The sequence below is a fragment of the Trachurus trachurus genome (assembly GCF_905171665.1).
Source record: "Trachurus trachurus genome assembly, chromosome: 20".
NCBI lineage: Eukaryota > Metazoa > Chordata > Actinopteri > Carangiformes > Carangidae > Trachurus > Trachurus trachurus.
The window spans coordinates 20,020,562-20,039,117 of record NC_139911.1 but is presented as its reverse complement, the minus strand read 5'-3'; the positions used below and the strand labels follow the sequence as shown (position 1 = coordinate 20,039,117).

The following is an 18,556-nucleotide window of genomic DNA, read 5'->3' as shown; positions in this document are numbered from 1 at the left end:
GGGGCTGTCGGCAAATCCCTGCCAATGAATGTTCAGCTTGTTAACACGCAGTGAATTATCATGTGGTCTGTGTAAGGCAGTATGTCATTCTTCCACTGGGCAAAATGATACAGATGATAAACAATCTGGAGTGTGTCCGATAGCCTTGTAAATAAAGAAGAATGATGTTCCTGTTGGAGCAACAGAGTTGTTTCCTCTGTTTATTTACCCTCATCCTGAGTTAACTTTGTTGATGCTAAGAAAAAAAAAAGAAAAGAAAAAATACAGAAAAAGTCCCAGCAGCCACCGAGCCTCCTCTCCTCTCCTCTCCTCTCCTCTCGGGTCAGTCTAACCACAGGTGAACGGCCAGATAAACACAGATCTGTGTGGCTCCACAGCAGCGGCCTCCATTCATCCTGAGCCCTGACGCTCCGCTCTGGCCGCGGCCCATATGTCTGCTGATCTTATTACGAGCCGAGTGGAAATCAATGGGCCGAGACACATTTGGGGGCCCATCCGCTTGTCATATCACTCATCAGTCTGTTGGCTCGGGCTATTTGGGTCCTGTCACCGGGACAGTGGCCGAGCAAGCAGCGTGATTGATCAGGTTCTTCTTTACAGATTGCTGATCAATGGCTGTGGGTGGGGCGATGGATCTTTTTCCATTTCACCTCTCTCCTCTTTCCTTTACTTCCCTTCGCTCGCTCTCTCTCTCTCGCGGTTCCATGGTGTGTGATGTATGTGACGTTTTCCGTGAGGGGCACCGGATGACTGACACCAGCCGCCGGGGAGGCAGGCTGACTCCGCTGGCTGGGAGATCGTCACCCACACGGGGGTTTGACGTGGACAATACACACACGCTGCACACTTCTTTAGCCTTCTTCTCTAACACACACTCCACAGAACACAGCGGAACTACAGTATTTTACAATTATCATGATGGCGCTGTCCCGAGGGAGACGCGTCGGTTTCCACCGCTTTATGAAAAACACCGATCAATGATATTAGAAAATCGTTTACAACATCGTTCCCTACGGGAAAATCCTGCTGTTGGATGTTTTATTGGCACATGTGAGTCCCTCAACGACCACCTTGAGAGCAACACAGTCAATCAAAGCTCCCAAAAGACATCCTGACAGGATAATAGTTATTTTTTGTAACATTAAAGCAGCAGTTCATTGATTTCATATCACTCTATAAACCCAGGCAGATTCAAACAGAAGATAGTCAAAATTTAAATGTATAATTAACTTTCTATTACAGCTCAAGCTCCAGAAACACGGGATCCTACAATTCCCACAATGCAGCCTGACCGTGTCTTTCATCATCACACCCCTACTTTGTTTAAACCCACTTACTTTTTTTCTAATTCTCAACCTCAAGTTGTCAAGATTTTCTGAAGCCTGAATCATTAAACACTGTGGCCAAGAGAAGATTACCCAGATGACATCACAATGACATCATCAGGGGTTTTATTAACAGACTTTGAACGGCCCACTCCTGAGTCACAGAAGACCCAACGGTGGTACTTTCTGTGATGAAGTCAGCTGGACATTGCCCTACTTAAGTAACAAATTCTAGAATTTGTATAAAAATAAAAGAGTATGCTTTGGATCAAAAGCAAAGAGGCATTTCTATCTAATTCAGGGGCGTCAAACTCATTTTAATATTGGGGCCATATACAGAGCAATTTGATCTCAAGTGGGCCGGAACATTAAAATAATAACATAACCTATAAATAATAAGGACTCCAAATTTGTCCCATTTTTTATAGTGCAAAGAAGAAAAATACATGTAATTTAACAATATTATGCCTCCTCTGTCTTCTATGTAATTTTCACACTGGGCAAATTCATCCTGCGGGCCGGATTGGACCCTCTGGCAGGCCGGTTTTGGCCCGTGGGCCGTACGTTTGACACCCCTGATCTAATTCATTGGCATGAAAACTATCAAATGTTTCTAAATCAGTTGCTTGTAATACACTGAAGGAAAACAAACAGGTTTGTCTAAATGGACAAGGAAGATGACACGGTGTAAATGTATTTCTGAACATGGTCATTTTCCAAACAGTGCACTACCTGATGGCTCCAGCGGAGAGGTGACCGTAGGAGCCGCTGGTGGAGGAGCTGGAGCGCGAGTTGTTCAGCATGGTGACCAGAGAGTTGGGCGAGTTGCGAATCATGGTCTGCAGGTCAAAGCTGTGCTCGGAGAGGGGCGAGATGGGCAGGGGGCGCTTCCTGCTGGGCCGTGATGGCAGCCTCGGGCTCGAGAAACGAGAGTCTGCAAGATGAGGAGAGAGGAGGAGATGTTTTTTTTTTTTTTTTTTTTAAGAGTAAGGTATGAGAACAGAAGTGACTGCCAAGTGGCTGCTATAGAAGTGAGAGGTTAGAATTGCCTGTAAAACTGCACATCAGCCCTTATCTGCTCCCTCATTCCATGTTTTTTTGGAGACGTGCCTCGGCTAAATTCCTACAAATGAGTTACAGATCACAAAAAGAGCATTCGCTGGTTCCTGCATGGTTTTCCAAACTCTAACCTAATCTAACCCTAACAGATGACATTTTTGTCAATCATCAGACAAAAGACTCATCTGTTTGAGTGTTCGGCTGTCACTTGATGCACTGCTTGCATTTCATCCATGAGAAAACATGCCTTTTATTTTGGAGAAATGCTCTGACTGTGTATGGTAATATTTAATCAAGTCCAATTTGACTCGTTATTCAAATGCAATCAGTGTTGACTGGAAATAGTAAAAGGGGGTTTGAAAAGGTAAAAGGCGGAAAACAGCGCAACCATTCTCTCTGCACATACAATGAGCCACGGGTAGAGATTAAAACATGACTTTTGTTGTCTTTTCACATGGAGATGTCACAAACAAGACAGGGAAAAACAGAGGGAGATGGAAGGAGGGGAGAAAAAAAAACGCTGAGGGGATGTCGCGCTTTGTGCATGAACTGACACAATGACTTTGTGACTCAAGACTTGGAAATAAAACATTTTGAGTTATTTTATAAAGGCAAACAAAACCAGCTTACGCAGCCCCGATAACCCCCCCCTTCATATTTACGTCCCCCACAATCCATCCATCTCCCAAACGTAAATGCTCCATCTCTCGTTTGACACATCCAACGATTACAGAGCGCTCCATTCACATGGTAATCAGAGTGTGTGGATGTGAATGTGTGTGTGTGTGTGTGTGTGTGGATGCGTCTGCGGTGGCAGCGGCGGTGTTCTGGCATACGTAGTCCTGAGTTTCTAACACTACAAGCACCGAGCCGTATGGAGAGCAACACACCCCCTTTACATTGTCATTGTATAGAAAATCTGTCTTTTTTTGTGTCTTAGAGAAGAGGGAGGGGGGAGGGGAGAAGGGGGGGCTGAGCACACATACACACATACAAATCCCTGAGCTCACATAATCGCTAAACACAATGTGGTTAGTCATGTGACGTTCCTCGATATGTCTGATGCCGATTTCAGTCGGCGAAGATCAGAAATTTCACGTTTATTATCCCGTTTCCACAAATCAAACTTTCTATGTTCACACACCTGACGTTTTCTTTTTTTCTTTTTTTTTTTTACAGAAGCCAGATCCACATGAGCGTGAGAGACGGGCTCCACTTGTGGGGAATTAGGGGAGAGGGGGGGCTTATTGCTGAGGAGCAAGGCCAGCGTCCCACCACTGCAAAGCCTCATGGGAGTGGTGTTTATTAATGCGCAGCCCAAATGATAAATCGGCCAACCGGGGAGAGAGAGAGAGGAGCGTCCCGGACCGTCGCAGGACTGTCCCTCTAATTTCCTCTTGATTTATGGACACAATGGCTGGTTACGCGCCGCGTCATTAATTCTGGCGGCCAGGGAGGGTTCAGACGCACCGGACTGACGGCAATGGCAATAAAAGCTGGGTCCAAAAGTAGGGTTGAACCCTCGCCGACACACCTGGGGGCCACCGGAGAGGGAGGCCATCACTGGGGGGGTACAGTGTAATATAAGACTACTCTGAACTTTCTTTTCAGCAACAAAAAACTTGAATTGGCAAATGTACGATATGTGTTATAATTATTTGCTAAAAATACAGCAAGAAATATATTTTATAACACTTTAATAAACAGTTGCTTTATATGCAACTTAACGTGTTTATTCATGTAAAGTAAAACTTCTCCTATAAAGTCATATTTTATATTATTGACTTTTTTATTATGTTGATGCTTATAAATGCTAAGTAGAGGAACTCAAAGTAAAGTGTTGCCATATAATTAATAACTACAATTAATCAGGTCATACAAAACAGTCCCAGTAAAAGTAAACCTGTTAATAAGAAAAACAACTTAATATGAGTTGGAAAAAATATAAAGCTGATTTAAATTATCTAATAAAGACTTTAGTGTGGTGATCTGTGAGAGCTATGGCACTAATTAGGCAGTGAGAATGTAGACAATAGCCCATTAAAGCACAAATAGGCAGGACAGGCCCATTGTTTCATTAGCCCAGCTCTCTCTGAAGGTAATTACACTGATGTGAAAAATACTAAAATAGCCGCAGTAACATGGTAGCCCAGATTATCAGTGAAAGCCTCTTGATAGACTCTGCTCTTTGTATGTTTTTTTTTTTCCTTTTTCTGAAATCCAACAAAGCTTTAAAGTGTTAATTTTTCTGGCGTTGGAACACACATTGTTGAAACATGATGAGTTATTACCAGCAATGATCACAGGCGATTTTTAAGTGAGGAGCAGCGCATCTCCACTTAAATTTGTCCCTAATTGTTTTGTTTCAGTCTATTAATCTTAAAAAGTGACACAGAAGAAAGGATTTCTCCAGTGATGAATGGTGGGACATTCCAATTCCCACTTAATAGCAATTAATTTTCTGATACCCGCACAAGTTTGGCTAGTTTTAATTAGTTTGTGCGGAGGAATAGGGGGAACTTCACCCCGGATTTCCATGAAAGCGGCGTCTGCCTGACTAAATACATTCTCATCAAAGGGAGCGGGGTGAGGCTGTCTGACCTTTCTAAGATTCAGTGTGCGTTTAATTTCCTATTTACACTTTAAAATAACTCATTAGCATAAGTCCTCTGCACACAGTCCTGAGCCCAACACATTAAGACAATAGCTCATTTAAATCATGTCAAAGTAAAGTTGCAGGTCCCTCCTCGCCGTGGTTGAGCTGCAGCTTCATCTATATATAGCAGCAGATAGGTGTGTTGTGAAGGTGCATTTTTAAGGGTTGAATTCCCACTGGGGCCACCCATGCTGTAATGTAATGTGGAGGGATGCACTTATAATACTTTAAGGTGGCGTCCCAGTGGGCAAAGATGTGGTAGGTGTCTTCTCACCTGCTACAGCGCCTTAAACATAATTTCAGTCGCCAATAATTCTACATTTAAAACAACAACCTATGTGTGTAAAGAAAAAACACCTTCAACCATATGTAGCTGGTGTGATCTACAGATTTGTGCTGAATGGAACAGATAGGTCATAATTGTCCACTAAAACCTCCAGGTTTCCAGATTTTAATTTGTCAAATGATGAATTAAACTTAAATGTCTCGTACCTCTGGATTATTAAGATCTTTTACACACCTACAACCAGAATAGTCCAATATTCTGTCATTTTCTTATTTATGGAAGGAGATACAGTCTAGATAGAGACACAGTATACTGAAAGACCCCACTTTGAGAACCAGTGATTTAAAAAATACATTGTCACTGAATGCAAACAGGAATGTTTTTTCAAGACTTGACATTTACATCTTCATGGTAAGTGCTGAAAACTCCCATGGCCATGAAATGCCTCACATAATAAGGAGATCTGACTGTGCATCATCATGTATGATCAGGATGGTGGTTCTCATTCAGGCTTGTGTGTGTGTGTGTGTGTGTGTGTGTGTGTGTGTGTGTGTGTGTGTGTGTGTGTGTGTGTGATGAGTGCAGACTTACTCTCCATCGCCTGTAGGTACTCCATGTGCAGGGCGCTGGCGCTGCTGGCGCCGGCCGTGGACGCCACAGAGGGGAGCAGGTCGGCCGCGTACGGGCTACGGTGGCCCGCGAGCAGAGCCATCTGGTGGTAGTACTCAGCCGTGGTCAGGCCGGTGTGAGGGGCTGGAGGAGAGAAGAACATTCGGGGGGTCAGCGGAAGAGAAAACGAGGTGAACCGGTCAGGTCAGGAGAGAGGAACAGAAACGGCGGCTGGAGAGGAAGACGAGGAGGAGGAGGAGGAGGAGGCGTTTGAAGGAACAGGAAGGAGAGAGGACGGGAGGGGAGGAGAGAAATGATTAGGTGTTAAGAAAAAAGCTGACAGGGAGAGCACCTGCACTGCATTATAAACCTGTATTCATTTACATTAGATGATAATCAGCTCAGCAGAACAGTAATGAGCACATTAGCAACACCATCAAGTTAAGCAAAACAGCTGCACAGGGAGCATCACCTGAAGTGGAAGAGCCTCACTGGGGATTACGAGGATGCTTGCTCAGAGATTACAGTGAGTGTGCATTAGTGGTTGATTGATGCATTCATGCCGAGCACAGCAGAACTGATCGTCTTACAATACAATTCTTAAACAGCCCTTTCTCTCCCTCTTACTGTTCCTTGAACACTTGGAGGGAGAGCACATGTCTCTGTATACATATTTATATATATAAATATACGTGTGTGTGTGTGTGTGTGTGGTAAGAGGACGTGGGCCGACACATCTTCTGCCAGAGATGGTGCTTGTGCGTTGTACACATCAGGGCTGCAGTCTGCAGATATGCAACCTGCTCCTCGACTCTGCTCCTTTAAACTCTATAGGAAAAAACAAAAGGCCTAAATCTGCCCAGATATATCTGCATACGTAAAGATACAGCAAACCATTCTGCCTCCACTTCATTTCTCTCTTTCTCTCTCTCTTTTCTAAAGTCATTCCCTTAGTTATAGAGTGCTGTAAGTCCTTGAACCGGAGCCTAAAAATAAACATCTGGCGGTGGGCTTTCCTTATGCAAATATTCTAAGAAAGAGAGAGGGAAAAGACTAACACTGTGGTTTTGGATGCAAATATGGAATCGGTTCAGACCCACAGAGTGCAGCAGCTCCTTTTTTTCAACCCCAATTGAAGAAATAAAGAGAAAAATAAATACAGAAACAGTGTATGAGGAGATTTCCTCTTAAGGCTGGCCTGTATGCCTGCAATATGCATCCATGATTGGTTGAATGAATGTAAGAAAAAAATTCTAAATTAATTCGATCTGGGTATTATGTCTTCACTGGAAGGAGGGAGTTTCTTAATTGTCTCCTCTGTTCCGCCTTAGCTTTGCTTTTGCATTCAACCATAATGTGTCCCTTTCAGTATCCACGCACAGAAAAAAGGGCTTTGCGGAATTTCTAAATCAGAAACGCTGGCATCCGAGTGCCATCCTGGGGGCAAAAGAAGGAGGGGGGGGGGGGGGGGGGGGGGGTGGTTGGTTGGTTGGTTGGTTGGTTGGTTGGTGGTGGGGTGGTAGTGGAGTGGGGGAAGGCTGTGAGTGTGGCACTCGACGTGGAGTAGGCAGAGACACGCCTCAGGACTTGGTGAGCCACCAGGTGCTTCCTTAGGCACAACAATAGGATCAGGGGCGAGCCGATACCTCTGAACCCCGGCTCACACAGAAAAAACTGAATATTGTGAGGGAGGAGCAACAAAAAAAAAAGCAAAAAAAAAAAAAAAAAAAAAGCAAATGTGTGGCAGCAAGAGGGTGGCACTAAATCCCACCCACTTTAAATCTCCATTAGATTCTGTTAATTAATTCATCATTATTCAAATGTACTTTTTGGTTAGGAAAAAAAAATCTTTGCATATTGAAGAAGGAGGCTCCCTGTAAGCGTGGTGATATACTAACAACACAAAAGCTGATGGGTTAATTAATCACCGGATTGATTAAAGGAGTAATTAGGTGCCTCATTCACAATTCACAGCATTATGAACTGAAAGGGGATCATGTGGTAGGTTGGTAGAAACTATTTTGGTTTAAGGCAAGCTGAGACTGGTGCACATTATGTTGCGGTAATGGGAAATTGGAGGGTAGAGAGCGTACACTTCCTTTTGGCGCGGAGCGGTGCAGGGCGAGTGCAGCAGAGGGGCTGAGTGAGCGAGCAGAGACTCCTGGTCTTCACTTAAGACGGCGCTTTTAACACACCTGGATGAGGTGAAGTGGAGAGGCTATCTGTCTGTCTCTGAAATACACTTCAAGGGAAGGTGGGGGGACGGGGAGGGGGATGTGGGTCTCTGCTGCTCAAGTGCCAAAAGGTGGATGGGTGAGGACATGAGGGCCGTAATGGGTCATCAGACCATATCAAGAACTTTGGTGAATGTAGGTTTTTGGCGAATAAGATCTTTGATCTGGCAACTTTTTTTTTTTTTTTTTACAATTATTCCCAGTACTTTGTCTTGCGTTTTGTTGTTTAATTTCTTTTCTGTGCATGACAAAGCTGTAACAAAGGGATTTTTCATTGTTGATCAATCAGATTTTATTAGCAACTAACAAATTAATTATTAATTCATTAAATGTTAAAAAATAGAAAAAAACAAAGCTGATGTTATGATTTTGTATTTCATCCAAAGAGCATATTTTCTGTGACAAAAAAATGTTCATTTTCTCTCTTGCCAAAAAAAAAAAAAAAAGGAAAAAAGAAGGAAGTCCCCCTCCATGTCTAATATTGATATTTCGTATCCGCATCTTTTCTATAATTGAACCGGCTCTGGCGTCTCACCTTAATTGATTTCCCAGTTCAAAATCCATCCTGAGATCTCAGGAAACAAATGCTCCCTGTAGGACACCATAACAACCCCCCCCTCCTCTCCTCCTCCTCCTCCTCCCCCTGCTCCTCGCCACCCAACCCTGAACTTGAATCCGACCCTCCCTCAGCGCGCGCGATGTAACTGTACGTGACCCTGCCGCTCACTGATGCGTCCTCCAGAGGTCTCTGACATGACTCACAGATCAAAAGGATTAGCCCTCCATCCGACCTGCGCCCCCACCCACACGGATCGCGGCGCACTCATAATACTCCCGTGCACCCTGCTCCCTCACTCAGATAACATCTCACCAACCCCTGGGTCTTAATAGAGATGGATCTGGTTGCCTCTCACCTGACCTCCTCTGATCTCAAACAGGAATTACACCGATCCAGAGAATTGAGATTCCTCCTAATAGCGATCGAAACCCCCCGACTAATCAATCCCCACAATTATTTTTAAGGACCCACTGAGGCTTTGTCGCTCATTTCTGCTCTGCTGAGTGTGTGTGTGTGTATGTGTGTGTGTGTGTGTGTGCTGTATGTGCATCATGCTTTGTGCGACGGTGTGTGTTTCACTTCACCATCTGCAGGGCTGAGGCCCCGGGTGGCCGACAGAACGGAGATGGAGGGGCTGCTGTGGAGCGAGCGGATGTAGTCCATGTATGGGTTAATGTAGGGATGCGGAGGGTGAAAGGGCGACTCCGCCCCCACGGAGGGGTTCCGCTGGGGCGAGATCCGGATGAGGGAGATGTCGGAGAAAGCCGGACTGCCCGCCAGCCCAGGAGGCCTGCAGACACACAAGGAGAGGGGGGGAAAAAGAAATACAAGAGTTTTAATAGAAGTTTCAGAACAAACTTAAAGCAAGTGCATGGATTTCCTCAGAAAAAGACGACGTTGCTGTAAACACAGATGCTGACTGGACTGATGTTTGTTTGATAAGCACAAAAAACTCATTTGGAGATTAAGAATATGAAAGAAATTTAAACATTTCCTGCCAGGACACTTAAAACCTCACAAAAGATGTGAGGTAGTTAAATCATGTCATGGACTTTCTGAAGTCAATCAGACTGATCCATCCCCCACATGTGGAACAGCAGCATCTTTTAAGCTTGTATGTCACAGACTCTGCGTAAAGAAAATACATATGTTCTGTTGTCTCCGCAGATCCAACAGGGGACGGCCTCTGAACATCGCCGGCCCCTTACAAACCGTGGGTGGACTGGCAGCGCGGCGGAGGCCAGACAAATGGACTGTGACACTATCTCTCTGCCTCCATCTGCAAGGCAGAGAGGAGAGCGGCGCATTCCAACTGCTCCCTACGCAGACATTTCCTCAGATCAAAGGCAGCTTTCACCACTGCGTCTTAATCAGAGGGAAACGTTAGACCGAGCTCACCGCTGGCCAGCGCCAGACAAGCAACGCTACACCGCTTTACTCGGATGGCTTCAAACTTGGCTTTGAGCTTGAGACCGTGTACAGAATTGCACATGACGGATACCGGCGTTGTACAAAAAAAAAGGAATCCGTCGGCGAGTCTCTCACAAGATGCACAATCTTCTTCACATTTGCACATCAGGCTCTTTCTCTTTATCGAAATAAAAAAAAAAGAGAAGAAAACTTCACTATGAATTGTCTCTATTGTATGAGATGTGAAATAAAGTTGAGAACAATCAGGGAAACTTCTTAGGAGCCAAGTTTGGAGATGAACTAATTTGTCTCCCTTCTTATAATTGGCTAGGAGGGCTAGGAAACTTCATAATGATGGCCTTCACCACAAAGGCCTTCCCCTGAGGACGTGGAGAAATCCACATATCAGCCAGACATTAACAGGCTAAGAGATTAGACTGAATTAGCCCCTCCACTTCTCTGTGGCTCCCCAGTGGACCAGTCTACTGTGACAAAAGACCCCAGGAGAAGGAGAGGATGAGCGGAGGAGGGAGGGAGGGAGGGAAAAGGACAGAGAGAGAGAAAGTGGAGAGGGGAAAGGAGGTGGAGAAGGGTGAAAAAGAAAAAAGACAGACAAGAGAGAGGGGAAGAAAGAGTGAGAGACCTGGCCGGGAGTTTGTCTCAGAGTGACCTTGAAGCAGGGAGAGGGGAGCGGAACAGCCCAATTACAACCTCCACCCCGTCCCCTGATCCCCTACCGGCCCATTCGTCCCTCCGTCTCTCAGCCTCCCCTAATGAAAGAGCTCAGGCCAGGGCCAATAATGAGCACCGAGGAGCGGAAACAACACACACACACACACACACACACACATACAGTAGATACACACACATACACACACTTTTGAGGACAGGCGTATGTGTCCACAGGCATTCACACATACAAACTTTGTCTTCTCTAGTAATTAGCCCAAAGGGGCTGTGGGACGCTTTTAAAAGCTTTCACTGCGTTCAAGTGTGTGACAACATGTCTCGCTGATGCTGACGCAGGTGTGTGTGTGTGAAAAAGACACAGCTTTTACTCTCAGGATGCCCCCTCCTGAGAGTAAACCCCCCTGCAGTTAAGGTGAGACACTACAGGTGAATAGGGTAAACATTTTAAGTAACAGATATCACCATGAAACTTCTCAAGTTTATCACTTACATTAAGACAAATATTTTTTGTATTACAAGTTTTGTCAAATATCTGATGAAATATGCGCTAATTTGCATACATTTCCAGAACCGAAATCTGAAAAATGGATAAAGAGCCTTTTAATTGATTGTTAATGTAAATTGTACTTTTCCGATTGGTTGCTGATACGGAGGAGATAATAATTTTTGGAGCCTACATCATTGTTCAGGAGAGAGAGAGCTTTACAATGACACCTGACTTGACATGGGTCAGACAACAGGCACAGCACAGTACTGTATGTCACAGTAGCATGTTAACTTTTGGTGATTTAGGAGAAATCTACTGACAAAAGAGACAAAATGAAGTAAAATAACCACCTTAATGTGGATTTTCTACCATTTCTTTTGACTTTTCTGAAAGAATAAGGAAGAAAAATAGCCCAAAATCTCAGTGCATGAAAAAACAGTGTTTTGCCTGTAGTGTCTGGCCTTACAGGTGACAGATGTAGGGATCATACTGCAACACAACACAACACACCACTGTGTTCAGTTTTTTTTCTCACCTCCTCCATTTGATTTGTGTGTTTCTGCACGTCTGCTGTCAAAAAACTCATGATATGTTTTTACTTCCTCCACACCCCTGCGAGGCCACGCTGAGGGCGACCGTGCGCGCTTCCCCAACAGGTGTGTATGTGTGCGCGCGCGTGCGTGCGAAAAAGGCGTGTTTTACGATAAGCCAGTCAGGTGCCCGCATACCACCGTTACACGCCTCATTTACACACATCACAACACAGCTGCGGAGTGACGCTCGCTTTGATGTCACATGGCGCTGACCATGCACGTACACACCCGTGCACACGTGGGGAGCTGGGGGAACCTGCTTCGTCATGGCGACAGGAAGACAGAGGGGAAAAATAGACACTTGAGTGTTTAATGAAGGTGTGACGCAGGAATTCATTCAAATACTGAAATTTCCAGGGGCCATTCAATGCAGCATGGATATTAATGTCCCTAAAAGGGCTGAATGTGACATTTTAGACATTTACATTGTAGAAATAAGAAGTCAGGGAACTTCTTTTTCCTCGTCTGGCTCTTCATGTGCTTATTTGAGGAGAGCCAGACACCCACTCCGGCTGCCATGACACTGATTAACCCTGTCATGCGTTGGCTGCGTCTCCCTTCACTGACCCTGGCTAAATGCCTCTGCTTTGCCTTGTTTTTCCAATTAACTAAGCGAATAAGAACAAAGCTCCACTGGCAGGCTGGGGAGTACCCAAAGAAAAAGTAAAGGGGGAAGGTGGAAGTGGTCAGAAAACAAAAGAAACAAGGGCACACATGTTGACTGGCAGGAAGACGGTGGCAGTGAAAGGAGGGAGGAGGGGGGGGGAAAGAGAAAGTTTGAAGACGGCGAGAGACGAGAGAGAGCGCGAAACAGTAGTCAGGAGGAGGAGACGGAGGGAGCGCGCGAAGATATGGGCTATGAATCGGGAGGGAAGGGGCGGACAGGGAAGAGTTAGGGCAGAGGGGGAGTTGGAAAAGGAGGGATGAGGGGGAGGGGGGAGGGAGAAAAAGAGGTCTCGAGGGGTGCAGAGCCAGGTGTGAGGGGATTTGAGGAGGACAGCGGAGAGATGGATGGTCCGGGGGAGAGAGAGAGCAAGCCTTGCGTCTCCGAGCAAAAAAGCCGGGGAGAGAGTGTCCGATCCTCGGCGTGGAGCTGCTCTCTGCAGGGCCGTGATCGTCTTAGCATCTGCCAGCGTGCATTAATCAACATGACGAAAGGAAGTAATCTGACAACGTGCAGTGTGCATGTGTATGTGTGTGTGTATGTGTGTGCACAGGAATGTTCACCCTGTGTGTGTGTGTCTGAGGAGGTGTGTGCCAGAGAAGTAGCGTCTTAGTTACACCTGATTTGAGATTTACATCAAAGCCGTACCGCAGGGTTCGCAGGCTTCTTCTCCTTCTTACCAGAGAGAAAAAAACTTTCCCCCCCTCGCTCCTCTCACTTCCCCTTTGTAGGTTTATAATTCCTGCTCACCCTCACAGAAGGCATCCTGCAAACAGGGCACGAGGAAAGCCTGAGCTGCCTGACATATGGAAGCCATTTCCTTTCACGTGGCCTCGCTTAAACCAGCCAGCGCCTCTTTAAGACATCGAATGTTTACACGGGGCGGTCTGTGGATTTTAAACTGTCGTCTTATTTCGCCGGATGAATATACACTCGCCAAAGCATAAATATGCCCCCATAAGATGTTGAGGTTTCACGGAGGGGTGTGTGTTCATGTAAACAGGCCTTGAATCTTTGTTTGGAACAAGGTTATATCAACACTAATAATTTCTTTTCTCGGTGAGAGCTGCAGTAGAAACACAGAGCTGCGGTGAGGGCTGATGACTTCACTCTGGACAGAAGGTATGATTGTGGTGCAGCAGTTAGACCTGCTGCTATTGACACAGCGGTTTGCCCAAACAGGAACTGTGCTTTGCAAAATACTTTTAGCTCAAGCATGAAATGGTTGCGCATGAAATGAAAATGAAAACTTCTTGATGTGTATACTTCACTGAAGGGCGCAGGAAATTCAATAATCCAGCAACTGTGAATGTTTCACGGACCGTCGTATTTTTATCTGGGGGGGTGGGGGAGTGGGGGGCTGCTGGGCCGCTCCGAAAAAACACAGGAGTTGAAACTGAAAAAACACCAGGGCTGAATCACACGGCCTCAGATCTCCAACTGAAACCATATTAAAGCCAATCCTTTTAGCATTTTATCTCAATAAAACATTATCAGATTAATAAGGAGATGTTTGAGAAACTCAAACTTTACTGAAGATGATTTAGTAGAGTGAAAGCCTTCCAAAAATGTTGTGGAAAAAAATGTGAAATGTGGCTTTAAATTGTACAACACTAACTTTACATACTATTATCTTTGACTTTATGAAGAGTATTAAAGGGATAGTTCAACATTTTGGTAAATTGGCCCTTTGCCATAATCCCTACAGTTTTAGGAGTAGGTTTGTTACCTTTAATTGTCAGTGCAAGCTGTTTTTAGAATGGTGGCGCAGAGCCGCGAGCTGCTCAAAGCTACGCTATGGAGGCTAATGGGATTTCTTGGTTTCCCTCATCAAACTCATCAAATACACAATCCAACAACTCCAAAATGCTCTGGTGGACAAGTTGTGACCTGCACATTCACCACGAGATAATAACGGAATGTGACGAACGTGCAAAACCGCTAATGCTGGTCCCGTCGGGGGCAGTTTTTCGCCAAGCAGTCTCTGCATTTGCCTTGAAAACAATGTCTCAATGTTGGTATGGATACTTTTACACTCTGTATTGTGTTTTATGCTGGTGACTTACATAGTCAGACTAGCACAGAAGGTTATATCTGCAGTTGTAAAACATTGATTATATACTCATTATATACCTGTGTGGTATATAATGAGTGGTAGAGGGAGCTGTGTGATGTGCAGAGTTAATCCCAATCAAACTGGCAGAGAGAATGAACCCTGGGACGAGTTACAGGGTTGTTCTGGTGGTAGTGTTGTGTTACTTCAAGTAGCCTACCAATAAATACCATCCAGGAAGTATGAGCCAGAATACTTCATCACACTGTTGGGAAGAATTTAAGTGTCATCATTTTATCTGCCATCATGGTTAACAGTAGAAGTGCAGCGTTCATGTTACAAAGTTCCCTACCAGGTGTATGTGCGTCCATGTATTTGGTTGACTTATGTATGCAGAGAATAGAAGTAAAGGATGTGCAACACTTTAATAATAGTGTTTGCATAAATATGTAGAAAGGTCTGCTCCTCCAGATATTTCTCTCCTGATGCATTACGCCTGTGGCCACAAGGGGCCGACTGAGGTGGGAACCAGAGTTTTGGAGGCCTCTGGGATCAGTCAGGTGTCAGGCTGACAGCAATAACCCCCACCCTTCCTCCTGCTACCACCACCACCACCGACCTCACCTCAATCTCACCACCTCATAGAAACCTGCGCTCTCCCCCTCCTCCCCTCCTCCCCTCCTCTCCTCTGCTCTCCGCCCTTCCAACCCACCCAGCCACAGCACCAGGGCTGCCATCGCTCTGAAAGCCTAAACCAGAGAGGAGGAAGAGAGGGGCTCCTGACAGCGGAAACAGAAGCACTTTAAAGCTCCAAACCCTTTCACTGAGATCAAAGGGCCACAGGAACAGAGCCAGCTGAGACCCAAGGAGAGAGGAAAGAGAGCTGAGACAAGGGGAGAGGGAGAAAGACAGACGGAGAATGAGAGGCAGACACAAACACAGGAGAGTGGATATATTCTGGGCTCCTTAATGATTCAATGGGAAAGTCTTCATTAAGTTTTGCCACCGAGGCACATTCCAATGACTTCCAATGACTTTCCATATTAGTGATGCCAATTACAGAGCGCCTTAAACTCAACTTAGTTTTATACTCCGGTCCAGTGCACTTGAAGTCAGACCAGTGGCTTCTGGACAGCAAAATATTTAATTACACTTTGCGGCAGCTGCATTTAAAAATACATAGTTTTTCCGCACTGAGCCAACGGTTCCTGCCCACAAAACAGAGGTTTCAGAAAACCGGATTCATTTGATTTGCTGCGATGCACATGGTGAATAAAGATTTTCCAAAATGCTGACATATGATTGTCATGTCATGAATCTTTCAGGGCCGTGACTGACATTATGTGCGTTCGCCTCGAATGTTAAGGAGCCAACTTTCTTTCAGCTTAAGCCCTGGTCTTTGATTGTGTAGTTTGTTTTTCTCCACAGCAGATCACACGGCAGCTGTCTGGGACATTTTCGTCGGGACTCAATCAATCTAAAAACGAGGCAGTCCAACTCAAGGCCTTGCTGCTTACTTGCGTCCGTAGAGCTTTCAAGCATATTGGAATGGTCTTCATTTGTAGATTGGGGGTTTGTTCAGAACTGTCAGATTTATGGCTGATCATGTTAACGGGATGCATTTCAAAATTGTTCATGGTCTCAAATTACTTTGAAGAGAGTTTACAATGGTTATGCTTGATGTGTAGGAGTGAAGTCATCTTTACTGTTACAAATGGATCCATAGTTTTTCTCACACGTCTTTTCTCTTTTATGTTTTTTTCTGTTTGTTTCCAGACAACGCAACAAGTATGAAATAGTGGCCGAGACGTTGCCCATTAAGACGCTACGTTACCCGCTCTCACTTTGAAGCTCTACTGCTGCTGAAATGATTTTATAACCGTGACTGCATTTTACAAAATCACCAAACGCGTCGGTTGAAGACAACTGCTCTGCTGTGATTGGGCTATATTTACTTGTAAAATGATCAGTCAGAGAAAGTTAGAAGCTCTTTCATGTCAGCTGCCGTGTGGTCATCAGCACGCAGGGCTGGGACTCGCTTTACTGGTGACTCTGTTGCTTTTCTATGGCTTGTTGGAAAAGTTGTTACATTTGTTGCAGGTTAGTAATGTCAGTAAAGGTGAAAAGTTTGGAAAACACAAAGAGCAACAGCAACTGCTTTTTTTGGTGTTATATCATTTTTAAAAGAGTGACGCCAACTTTTAACTGGTCGACCAATGGCGTAACTCGCTCACTCAACTCTATCACTCAGTCAGTCAGTCACACACATACATGTTTCTTTTGCCTTGCTGTTGCAGTGCAGGGCCGTTGCTAGGAATTCTGGGCCTCCTGAACGAATACCAAAGTGGGCCCCTGACTTTTCCACTTTTTTTCTTAGACTACGTATGTATTAGCATTTTTTATTTAGCCTACTTTGTTTTGTTGCTAATGGAGTATTAGTGAGGGTCTTATGCAGAATAATTCAGTCATACAAAGATTAGACTACTGGGGTTTTTTGTTGGCACTACTGGTTGCTGGGCCCCTAGAATTATCATCACCTTTCTCCCCAGTGTAGCAAAAAATCAAGTTGGAGAAGAAGAACCCAGAAGTTTTCAGCCTTTTCCGACTTTCCTACAGAATTTTATTGCAAATTTTCTACTGCTACTGCAAAAAAAAAAGTTCACACATTGTTTTAAGACACTTAGAAGCAGCAACAAACACTGAGGAGGCTCTCTTGCTCTCTTGGAACAGACCAAAACAAAGTCAGCAGGGGTCAGAGTCCTGCTCAAGGTCACGTTAACAGAGCGGATGTTGCAGAGATGTAATCTGTCACCATTGAGATGAACGTTTTGTAATTCTTCGACCCAATTAGGGGCATTTCGGTGATAAATGGAGGCCGGGAACTTCGGTCCCTTTTTAGCCTTTTTCTGTGAGCGTCAACAGATATAGTTTGTTGTCCATGAAATCTGAATTTCCTCCCTCTCTGCTTTGAGCTTTTCTTCTGTGCTGGGGCAGGGGCAGACCGAGGGCCTGGCAGGGCAACGGCGAGGTTGCCAGGCGTCCGGGGTAACTATGCCCCCCCCCCCCCCCCCCGGAGCTGCGAGGGCTCTGTGTGACCCCCTGACATCAAAGGGCTGGGTGGGTTCAGGGGCTGGGGAAGGCTTTCTATTCATGGTCCCATCAAGCAGGATTCCCTCTCTGTGGGATACCTCTGGAGGCGTGCCAGACATTCCCATACACCGCACAGTTCACACACATACACACACACATACTACCCAATTGAATACCACACTCTTTCAGTTTCTCCATCTCCTCCCCCTGCGTGTTTCAGTCACACTCACATTGTCTACATGTAAGCAGCACACAGAGCACACATGCACTCTTGTCCCGCCATAAAGACGTACAGTACGTCCCCGTGAGCACGTATCACTTCCACACTGATGGAGCGATAACGTGTTTATCAACAGGAGGCAGTGACTGTGACGAGTCATAAGAACCGGGTCCAGGTGTCAGCGAGTCAAGTTACTGTACGTCACACAGGAGAAAGGCTCCTTGTCGTTCCTCACACTTCTACAAACTCACATGATTGGAATTTTTATCAAAAAAGCTGCAGAATCACATCATTTCAGTTTCCAAATTACGACCAGTTGTTGTTTTGAGAAGTTTATGTTGCTGCTTTGCCACGCAGCGGGGGTTATTTTTATTTATTTCTTCTATTTTTTTCTTTTCACAGGCTGTTTCCAAAACCATTTTTTTCCACACTGCAATTAAATGTAATTTTCAGCCATCGAGATAAGACTGTCTACCAAAACGAATCAGTATATAGCAAGAAAATGAAAACATGAAAGTGAAATTACACAAAATGAGCCGGGCCCTTTTTTCCTGTAATTTCAAGGGGGCTGGAATCAGGGAACGAACATGAGGCTAAAAAAAAAAGAAGAAAGAAAAGAAA

General features: G+C 45.1%; 1 protein-coding gene across 1 annotated transcript in view; it reads right to left on the bottom strand.

Moving 5' to 3' along the window:
• Positions 1-18,556, bottom strand: part of gli3 (GLI family zinc finger 3) — a gene marked incomplete at both ends in the record, with an annotated part of 75,651 nt that overhangs the window by 14,291 nt on the left and 42,804 nt on the right. Inside the window, 3 exons of the mRNA XM_083994976.1 lie at positions 2,058-2,259; positions 5,918-6,079; positions 9,313-9,518. Coding sequence (XP_083851102.1) covers positions 2,058-2,259; positions 5,918-6,079; positions 9,313-9,518 — 570 coding nt within the window. The remainder of the gene's footprint in view (positions 1-2,057; positions 2,260-5,917; positions 6,080-9,312; positions 9,519-18,556) is intronic.